At 38.6% G+C, this 11,586-nt stretch overlaps 1 protein-coding gene across 1 annotated transcript; it reads right to left on the bottom strand.

Annotated features, from left to right (window-relative positions):
* Positions 1-433: 433 nt before the first annotated feature.
* SYT4 (synaptotagmin 4) lies at positions 434-8,657 on the bottom strand (the record flags this gene model as incomplete). The annotated part of the gene is made up of 4 exons (XM_080638461.1): positions 8,059-8,657; positions 4,477-5,291; positions 2,806-2,926; positions 434-741 (listed from the first exon to the last, which is right to left on the bottom strand). Exons 1-4 carry the CDS (start codon positions 8,090-8,092, stop codon positions 434-436), a joined length of 1,278 nt encoding a protein of 425 aa, XP_080494587.1. The 5' UTR covers positions 8,093-8,657.
* Between the last annotated feature and the right edge of the window lie 2,929 nt (positions 8,658-11,586).

The following is an 11,586-nucleotide window of genomic DNA, read 5'->3' as shown; positions in this document are numbered from 1 at the left end:
CTCCTGCTCACGCTTATTCCCCATGGTTTTTGCAGACTCAGCCACTTCCCAGTAAGCCACAGGTGGTGTTTTAAGATCTAGAGATATATTTTAATGAGGTTGTCTTCTGTATAGCAGTATTAATAAGGTTTTCAGTGACTTTTTCATTAAACATAGTCTCATTTTAATGAATTTAGAGTGCTTCAAAAGTTTCAGGCTATTTAAACTCTAGAAGAATCCAAATCTGATCCAATTATGTTAAAAACTAATGAAAAAGAAGTTCCTTTATTTGCAGTGAAAATTTAGTTACCTTCTGTTCTGAAAATTCAATCCAGTTTTTACTCCCCCACTCCTCCCTAAAAAAAGTGTTGTAATTATACATAATAAAGAAAGAAAACTGCTCCTTGCCTATGGATATGTGTAGTTCTTCAAGTTCCAACCCCTCTCTAAGCTGCTAACCATCACACAACATATGCCATTTGGCAATTTGTCTCCTAGGATATTCACAAATTTCTTTCCAGTGCTCTCCACCTGTTCCTTCAGCTGAGCATCCCAAGGTTAACCGGCCAATAACCTCGTTCCTTGACCCCCTATCTGAATCTAAGACCAAAAATTCAATGCTGATATCATCAAGGCCCTCACAAGGAATGTCAAACACAAACAATTCATTGAACACTGCATTAGGGGTGCATTTCTTCACGTGGGTTTTCTTTTTAGAAATCCTCTTCTTAGCATGGTACAGGTTCACTTTGACATAAGGGTCTGCAATAAAAAGAAACAGCACAGATCAGCTATTGAACATGTTGCTTACAAATTCCTTGATATAGTTAGTGGTAAATTTCATAATGTACCAATATAATTACATAACAGTGAGATGTTTCAAGTTATTAAAGATGACTCATCTAACAGCTGTGTTTACATCTGAATTAGTCCTTTTAAGCTCCCTTTATGGTCACCAAAGAAGTAATCAAGATAGTCAAGTTTAGGGTGTGATACATCTGACCACCTTTGTATGTAGTAGAGATGTTATTAAGTTAATGGACTACAGGGCAGGATTTATCTCATGAAGGAGGCACCTATATTTGATCAGATGCATTGGTGATTCATTTTATTAGGTTCATTAGGAGACCTCAACACCAGTGATCAAGGAACCAAGGAGGTTGTCAGCTGCTGAGTAAAAAAGTTCCCATCTTCCTAAGGAGATTGAGTTATGCAGTTGTTCTGTGGGCTAAATTGTTAGCTTACTCCATAGAAATACCACTTTACACTCCTCCCTATGCACGATTTTTTTGGGCTGAGGGGAAAATCACAGAGGAAGTAAGGACTCTCATGAGTGCAGAATGTTACTAACACCCAAATATCTATTGAACCTACCCTTCCTGATGAACAGCAAATGGTGAAGAACTGTCTGAATTAACTATATACACCATCTAGGTGTAGCATGTCTGCCTGTATCTCTTAGAAGTATTATATTCCCCTTACAGTTAGCAAGGTTGCACTGAAGGAAGCAGAAAGAGCAAACAATTTTATAGCTTTTCTAAGAAGAGATACAGTAAACAAATATGCAGAAGAGATACAGTAAACAAAAATTTGCATGTGCAGTAGGATCCAGGGGGATGCTAGGACTAGAAAGGCTTTTCTTGTCATGTTATTTTCCCACCTGGGTGAACCTCAGCCAGACTTGGTCTGTTGAGGCCAGCTTGCTGTCATGCTGTGTGCATGAAACCTCCACTATCTGCTGTTTTGGGATTGATTATTGAAAGTATGTATACTATCTTATAGTGGACTGAACTGTTGGGCTCCATTTATAGCCTTTCACCTTACGATATATAAATGAAATTGAGATCAGGAGGACTTTCCCATATAAAAGGGAGTTGTCTATAGATTTATTGTATTGGAACCAGGATGTGTTAACTTTCTAGGTAAATGGCAGGATTTCTTGGTATGAGAAGTAGAAGGACCGTATTGTAGTAATTATGATTCAGTGGTTCCCAAAACTACTTCCTATTCAGCTCCTTTCAAAAAACCCTTTGCAGTGAAATTGGTCCCATGCAGAATTAACAGGCAATGTGCTACTACTTGTATAGTCTTTTGTGGTGTACTGCTTGTTTTGTGTGGTTTTCTTTTCTTTTAGTATATTTTACATCAAATTTTATTCTGTTATTATGCTATCTGGCATTAATGTGCATCTAAGTACAATTCTAGCATTAACCTTGAAGGAGGTTCCACGGAATGGCACAAGACCAGGAGAAGGCAGTGCAGAAACTGCTCATTAGTGAACTCCAAGTACAGCTCGTGATAAAGCATGGGTGTTAAGCTACAACCTACTGCCAGTACTGGCATAGTTCACCTTTTCATGATGCAAATAAGCGTTAGTGCTCTGTGGGCCAGATTCAGCACAGATCTAACTGGTTGCTTTTCTTGGTGCTAAGCTGAAATAACCCATATGATGATCTCACTCAACACTGATCTTCTACAAATAACCTTTTTTATTTTTTCTTTTTCACTAATAAAAGCCTTTTGTATCTGAAAGCACCATCCCATGCATATGGCAGATGGGTTTTGTTCAAGACAATCACAGAACTCATCCGTTTCCACTGCGAACAGATGTCATGTTTTTTTTAATGTGATTGAAGAACAAATTTGTAAAATACATACCCTGGAAAATAAAGCAATGACCCAGATATAATAAAATTAATAGACTGCAAATAATAGAGAACATATCTGAATTCATGGGATATTTTTCGTCTTTGAAATGCCACATTTAACTGACTTCTGTCTGTTTGGTTTATGTTCTTAGGGCATATTCATGAGTAAAACAATTACCTGATAATCCTGACACATCAGATTTAGGTAGATGTCTGGCTTTTAAAACAACCACAGTAAGCGTGTTTGTTGTAGACTGATAACAGAGAGAGATCAGTAATTCTCCACGCCCAGATGATTTCTGAAGAAATTTAAAAAAAAGAAAGACAACTATCTATAAGCAATTTATATTGACCAAGCTTTAAACCAGAATTAAGAAGATTTATGAAATGTCACATCACTGTATTCTTGGAAATGGTGTAAGAGGATAAAATTTGTGGAGCTATGTTGCTTTGCATAGCAAACACAATTTTCTTCAACTGTAGTTATATAACTCTTCTTATGATAGATTATTAGACTGAACAAAAATAAATTAGTAAATAAATGAAAATATTGACATGACATCATTGTCTTCAGAGATGAGAAATGAAATGCTACATTATAAGAAAAAAAGTCTTAGTGAATGTGAAAGATATTAAGCAAGTCAAAATCTCATATAGATATATTGAAAAAATCTAGTAAAGGTAAATAAAAAGAATCTTCACCAAAGTTTTTTAAACAGGAAGGATTCAAACAGTTAGTGAATTTTCATCCCTGACACTTTCTGAAGTAGCCTCGTATACAAGACATAAAGATGAGATTGAAGGCTTTCTCTATGATTATTAGATTTTAATTTGTAGGAGTATTTTACTTCACAAAAATAAAGGAAAGCAAAGGAAACAAACAAAAATAATACCTTTTATACCAGAAACCCTAATAGGTTATCAACAAAATATCACTGACATAGTTATAGTTCTAGTGTAGTGACAGAATTGCAAAATAACAGCATTAATTATAGGTGTGTTGTCTGGTAGACATTTATTTGATTTGGCAGTATGCTTGCTCTCTGAAAACAACCAAATTGAAAGTCAATACACATTCCACTTCCTTAGCAGAGATTAGGAGACAAGGGTGTGATGCATGTGCATTTCTCTGTTTCAGCTGTGGTGGTTGTAAATGATCTTTACATTCTGAACTCATACTACATAATATGAAATGTTTTTATCCCACTGAAGTCAGTATGTTTTGCCATTGACTTCAGTAAGTCTTTGGCTTCTCCCTTGTGTCTTACTATCCTTAATAGACCTGCAGCTTGAGTCACTCTTCCTAAGAGAGAAGGCAGTAACAGCACTGAAGTGCAAGAACATACTACTGAATCAACACTGGTCTCTAACAGGTTCCAATTCCTTAACTGAAGACTGCATTCACTAAGAATTTGCTATAAAACCCATGTAGCTGAAATGAAAGATTTGCACTGACTTCAATAACTTTTAAGAAAGAATGGTATCAAACAGAAAAGAGAGGGAGGAGAAGTGGAATAATGTATATATGTTTGCATTCTTTTCTCTTAAAGCAAATTAATGTGGACTGAGGCCTTTTGACTTAATGTAAATGTGTCCACTCAAACCTGCTGGAACCAGCTGAATAAGCATGTAGAGTTTAGGACATTAGCAATTTCTTGCAACATGCTCATTGTAATGTTCTTTGATTAGATTTGTGTAATTGCTTCCTCATATTGTCATTATGAAAGCATCTCAATGACTTGCATGATTGGCTTGGTCCCTTTTCTTTCCAAAATGGCAGCAGCATTACATAAGAATCATAGCTAACACTAGCACAATGCTTTTAATGTTTAAATAAGAAATATGTTACCCTAACATTTCTTTTGATGATCTCTCTGTCCATTAGTAGTCTTCCTTCTGACAGTTCAATTCCTGCGAGAGGAATGAGGACTTCTCCAATGACATCATCTCTGGAAAACCTGTCAAAGCTCAAGATCATAAAGTGAAGTGTTAAGTCTTGAATCTGGCTATAGGGGATCCCATAAAATGTGAAAGTTTCATCGAAAGCTGGATCTAAAGTTTTTCTCAGCACTCTGGTTTTCACTTTGTGCTTTTTCTCAGGCAGGATGGTCATTTTGATGTAGGGATCAGAAGTCATTGACTGCTCATCCATTGCTGGCAGCCCACGTGCTTCTTTGATGTTCACTACAAATGCCTTTTTCTCAAAGTTGTACTCTAAGGAGAAAAACAGAGTTCCTAGCTTGTCTTGTTTATCTTCAGAAGACAGGGAAGTGATTGATTTTAAACTGTCAGGGGATACTGAATCTTTCTTCCTTTCTGCAAAGTGCTCAGGAGACAAATTTTCAAGATCTGAAGAGCTCTGGATTTTAGGGGTTGCTTTGGGGAAGTTGCCATTTAGATCTCTCTTCTCCAGGTCAAGATGGAGAGAATTCTTTGGCATAGATGACTTGTTCTTTGATTCACTCTTATCATCTGCTCCAAACTTCTTCTTACTGTTGAGATTCTCAGGGTAAATATCAACCCCCTTCAGAACATGGACAAACTTATACGGAGGTGTCTTATTGGATTTGGAAGATTTACGCTGGCAGCAGATCCAAGCAAAAAGGGAGAGAGAGAAGACAAGGCCAAATGCACTAAAGATCCCAACCACTGTAGGAATTTCATCTGCAAATCAAATAAATAGCAACAAGCACATAAGCAGTAATACCTTGGACTCTGTGTGATATTTAGTAAGGTAGTAATTTAGTAGGAAAAACAAAACCTGACGTGAGATGGTAATCGCAGGATCGACAGACTGAAAGGGCTTCTCACTGTACATATTGCTCGCCACCTGCTGGCATAAATGTGTAGTAGTCCTATGCTAGGATGTGCTTGCTGTGTTAGTACTTTTCCATACACAGTGTTCGGGATGAAAATACTATTCCCATCCTAATAGTAATAACCATTAGTAACTGCTTGACTATCTCATCTCTCTGTGTGTAGTTTCTGAGTTTACATGTCTGGGAGTAATAGCAATTTTCAGAAGGTTTCAGCTTTGTGTTTATGGAGCTTTGTTGGTTAGATAAAACAGATTCCGAAATACACATTACTTAGAGATACATCATCTGCTTTTCACACTGTTTCAAAGAATACTTTGTATGCTCAATTAACTCATTTTTTATGGTCTGATCCTATAATTGCCTGGAAGTACCTCTTGAAAGAACTGAGTTTAATTGGAGGTTATAACACTTAACAATATCAATGGGATTTTCAGTACTTTGCAGGAGGAAGTCTATCAGGAAAATTTAGATTAGAATAATTATGTACCAAGTGTCTTTTCCCAATGTGACACTGGGCAGTCAAATGTGAGCTCAAAGCTGAAAAAACTATTAAGTGTATAATTGATAACCACAAAGTTTTGCATTTAAGATGTTATGAATCAAGGCTATGGGGAGTTTACAGGAAGGGTCACTACTTTTTAGGGTGTGTAGGAAAAACATGGAAACATAATTCTTTTCTACCTCAACATGAATTCTGTACTTAAAGTGAATAATGAGAAAACTGAGCAACTGTTGCAACCTCAGTTGTCATATGGATACATTAGTCACATATAGAGTATCATTAGCCCTTCAAAGCATGCATCAGAGGATAAGTGAGCACACCTAACTGGAAATCCACTTTTACCAATAAGTAACATTATTTAAGTGAGTTTAAACCTCCCACAACATAACAGTCAGAGCTTAACCTTTATTCCCTGCAACAGAGGAAGACCAGTAGAATATTAATGGAATGACATTGTGCATAAAGGCAATTATGTAACAGTTCTGCTTCTCTTGCAAATGAGTATCAGACCATTCTGGATGAGAAAAGCAAATCTATCTCCCTTTATGTGTTACTAAAACAGCTTTGTCCAAGTAAAAGCTGAGCAGACAGATGTGCCCCCACTATACCATTGCTTTTTAGTGGGATGATTTTAAAAAATCTACAACAATATTATCAAAGCAAGTAAGACATAGTGTTACAGCACAGAAAGGATAAGGCCTGTCTGTTAATTTCTTCTAATACTAATGCAACCTTCCCTTTGCCTACAAGCTCTGTCAGTCTGCATGCTTAATTGTAAGAACTTAATGAAATGCCTGAACATTATATACATATCCAAAAAGTATCTTTTAATAAGTTAAGCATGTGGCTCTGAGTTTCAAGAATTCCCTGAGCTGCAAAAATTTAAATATACATGGTAGAAAGGTAGAAAGCAAGAAGTAATTGAAAAGTAATCAGAATACTTCAGTGGCTTTTAAGAATGATTTGCACATTTGTTATATTTTTTCATAAGATGATGGACTTTTTATAGTAATGGATATTATACTATACTTTAATTCTACAGCTACTGAAAGCAGTGGTAGAATCAATGTGATGGTTAAAATATTAATTTGCTTTCTTAAATAAGTAATTAGATAAGCATGATGTCATAAGTGTAGTTAGAAATATCAAATGGGTGGGGTAGGAAACAAGATGAAATGGTAACAGAAATGGGTTTATATTTACAACTAAGTATGTTGAAACCCGCATTTCTTGTAGTTTTCATAATGTAAATCAATGGGTTAACATTGAAAACAGTGTATTAATAGAAAACATTACCTATTGATTCTGGGAGAAGTTTTTATTTCACTTACATGATATAAATCTGGAGTCACTTCACTTAAGTCAGTGGAATGATCCTTGAATTAAACCACTGCTAAAGCAAATACAATCTAGACAACAGTCAATATTTGTGAAACAGAGTTCAGAAACATTTCTACTTGCTACTTTTCTGAGTAAAAATGTATCTATTTTATCAGTGCATACATATGGCTGTTTCTGAGACTTCTGGTATCACAGTATCACCCTACATCCAGAAATGACTAAACTGAAAAGTTCATTGTTATCATTGCTATCCTCAATGAACCCAGCTTGACTAAAATGCAGCTGTTCAGCTAAAAACACTGGGATACCATATTTTCATTTTCCTAGCAATCTCTTTTACAAGACTACCTTTCATTTTAACATTTGACAAATCCTTCTCTATAAGAAAACAGGAATGTCAGTTATTTCAAGAATGTCTTGAGCAAAGGTTTTGGCACAGGATGCATTTACACCATTTAGCTTTAAAGCCATGCTACTTTAACCAAGACAGAGAAAACAACCCCAAACCTCTCTCATCTGAAAACGCACTTACACAAACCACTTCTTCTCTGCTGGCTGGGAAACGGGTAGGAAAGAAGGGAGACAGAAAGAAAGAAAATTCACACAACTTCTGAGACCAAGGAGAACTAGGGGAAAACAGGTTCCTTCCAGCAAGATGCGTGCTGGGAGGCGCTGGGTAGCTCAGAAGAGGCTGCTTGCATGCAGTTCTCCCGGGAAGGGGAGCAGTCCCCAGCCCCGCGGGCGAGAGTTGGGGCCGGGACCCGCTTACCGAACTGCTGGCGGCTGGCCGCTATCGGAGCCATGTTGGCGGCGTGCGCTGTCCGCTGTGCTGGAGCCGCTGTCCGCGGTGCTGGAGCCTCCGTCCGGAGCGCGAGAGCCTCCTCCCAGAGTGCCGGGCGACCTGCCCGGAGCGCTGAGTGCGCTGCCCTGCTGTTCTCCTGCTCTGCGCTCTCACAGCACCCGGGCAACCGCCTCTTCCAGCGTGTTTTTGCAGGGCTTTTATTTTTTTTAAAAAAAAAAAGAAAGAAAAAGAAAAAGAAAACAACAACAACAAAACAAGACCCGGAGACACGAGCAGTGGGGAAGGTGAAGGAGGAGGTTGCGAGGGGACTGGAGGAGACGGGGGAGGGGAAGCTTCGGTCCTCCCCTTTGCTCACTGATTTGCAACCCCCTTCCTGTTTTGGCTCTTCTGAGTAGCTCAGCTCGGAGACTGAAGACGTGGTTGAAACCCAAATTGACGCAATCCTGACGCTACAGGGCTGAAATCAGCACCTTTCCCACCTCCCATCCCCCCTCCCCAACCACCACACCCTCCCTCCTTTCCTCCCTCCTTCTTTCTCTCCCTCCCGCCCGCCCTGCAGCCGCACTCCCCCCTCCTTCCCCTTTCTGGATTGAACATACACTCATCGATTATTTTAACTGCCCTGCTGCAGGATATGAGCTCCCACCCTCCATCGGACACAGACTGTGAAATGCTAATGTCTGTGATTCAGTGCACCTTGTGTAATACATGGGTGTGTCTGTTTTGCTGTGGTAAGATTATTTATTTGCTTATTTATCTATCAGCTGGACAGCCACAACAGTGTGAAGGAGATGCCAACTCAGATGTCCAGACACCTTGGCTCCAACTGAAGGGCACACATTTTCCCTGTGACTGATGTTATTCACTTACTAGATCTGAGTCATAAAAACTCTAATGTGCTTTCTCCCTGTCCCTCTTCCCTGCTTCTTCGCACCACCCACTCCCACATAGAGAGTCAGACCCCGCTTTGGAAATCCTCTTGACCTTCCTGTATGTCAAGGGAAATAACTGAATCTATCTAAATACATCTAGATTTCACCAGGTTTAGATGTCTGTCTCCCAGTCTGGACTGAGAACACAGTGGAGAGGCAGGAGGAGCCTAGCTGCAGCAGGAATGAAGAAAGCAGGGCAAGAATGCAGGGCTGCATGTAACCAGAACTGCTATAGCATATAGTAACCCGAGCTAACTCCTGGTGCAGCAGAGCTGCAAAAGCCAGCGTCTGGCATCTGACTTCTCCTGGATTCAGAAGGAATCATAGCAGCCAAGTTTGAAGCCCAACTGCTAATTCTGCTGTATAAATGGGAAACAGGTGTTGTTGCTTTTCTAAATGACAAAATCCAGATGCAGGCATAGGCTGGCATGACCCTGCTCCACAATTAGCCACTAGGAAACTAAAAGAATGTTTGTGCTTCACAGTTAAGTCAGTGAAGCTCCTTGCTTTTAGAAAAATTAAAATAGGAAAGCAATAGAGTCACAGCAGGCTGGTGTCAAAACACAGCTGAATGAAATGGCTGGCTTACCCCAAGATTGAAAACCTATTGGTTAATATTGTTCCTGCTTATCTGTTCCTATTACAGCTTCAGCAACTTGTGCACCTGCACAACTCTTCCAGGAACAGCCGTATCCACTATCCCAATCTTCATGACATCCCATCTCATTTAGTAAAACACACAGAATACCTTGCTACCACTGTCCCTCTTACCGATATTGAACTACAGCGAACTCAGGTATTAGAAGAGTGCAGAAACTGTTGTTTAGCTCTTGTGTTTTGGCAGCACAATTTGATTCGGAACGTTTGGTTTCATGTATTGGCACTAATTCAAGCAAATCTGGCTCAACTTCTCTCTTCTTTCTGGCAGTCCTCTTTCCCTCCAGCGCTGCTATCCAGTTCCTTTTGTCTGTCCAAAATCAAGCCTCACCCAAAATGTGCATCCATTGAAAGTAATTACATTTTATTTTGGACCACATTCCAGGTAGATGAGCCTCCAGACATGACTGAAATATACAAAGCCCTTAACAAAATAAAAGAGTTAAACATGTTTAACTGGGGTGTTAGATTATTCTAAGCTGTTACTATGTCTAGATTTGAAAAACAATGGACTGAGACTCAATATGTGATATATCTTTGTAGTGTGTTTATCCTATTTGAACTGGGATACCGTGAGAATATATATTATATTGACGCTTGAATTACTGTCAATAATATTTGAAGCTCTTTATTATTATTTTTTAGTGAAATCCAAGATATACTTTGTTGATATAGACAAAACTTATGGAGAACATGGAAATACAACAATGATTGATTCATGTCCTCTTCTTTTTAGTTGCTCTGATGTCCCAAAGATATATAAAAAGCTTTCATACAGTTTGTATATCTTTATATAGTGAACAGAGGTAAATTTTTTGGCATTCAGGGTTTTCTTTTTTCTTCCTCCCCCGCCCCATCCCCACAATTCCTGATAGTTTGTAATAGATTTTAGAGACTGGTTAAGATTTTAATAGTGCTGTACAAACATATAGCAAAAAGCCTTTCCTTTCATCTCAGTTTTGTTTATGTCTAGCTCTTTAAAACAGTATAGAAAAGTTTTCACAACACCAGCTCTCTGTCTTTAGAAATTTGCAGCTGTCAAGACCATGTATATATGTAACTATGTCTAAACATATATACAGATAAGCAAATGAGCTATTTTATCTCTTTATTACATTGGTCAGAGAAATAGCAAATAACTTTTTTTTTATATATCTCGTGAACTTTCTGTATTAATTATATGACTCCACTTAATAGAACAGAGTGCACATCACAGAAAACACTAGAGGAGGAGGTGGAGCATTGAGCTGCTGACACATCTTGAGACAGACGCACTTTTTGCTCCCTGCGTTGTGCAAGCACCATCTAGTGTACGTCTTAGACCCATCAGCATCGAATAACTAGCCTACACCCATGCAGGTAGTACAAACACAAAGGTATATAACCTACTCACTCCTGCTTCATTATACTTCTTACACATGGCCAGAGGGAAAAAATCATCATGCAAACACTGTTTCTTAACAAATTAAGTTAATATCTTTCAGTTCAGTTCCATGCAACAGTATTGACTTCATTTTTGTGACTATATGTTCCTTGTGCTTCCCTCTGTTGTAAGAAAACATCCTGGATACTTCAGTGAAACTTCACACAGTTTGCAACAGACTCTTCAGTTTAAACTTGCACTAGGGACTCACTGCCCAGGTAATATTCCTTTATTTTTCCCAAGCAAACAAGTTACAATGGCCTCAAACACTTTCAGTTCAAAGAACATTAAAAGGAGCTGATTCAGATTTTGTCTGCACTGAGCTGAAATGGATTGATCACCTGCAAAATATCTGTATATGATCTGTCTGACTGTATCACAACAAGGCCTTCTGTGGTCTCAAAATCAGATTACTAGTGCACATGCATGCGCAAAGCATACTCCTGCTGCTCCAAGAAGAGGGAGGGTGGTTGCTAAGCGACA

Source organism: Psittacula echo (genome assembly GCF_963264785.1).
Source record: "Psittacula echo genome assembly, chromosome: Z".
In the NCBI taxonomy this organism is placed as follows: Eukaryota; Metazoa; Chordata; class Aves; order Psittaciformes; family Psittacidae; genus Psittacula; species Psittacula echo.
The sequence above is the reverse complement of the archived record's forward strand: the minus strand, read 5'-3'. Positions and strand labels throughout refer to the sequence as shown.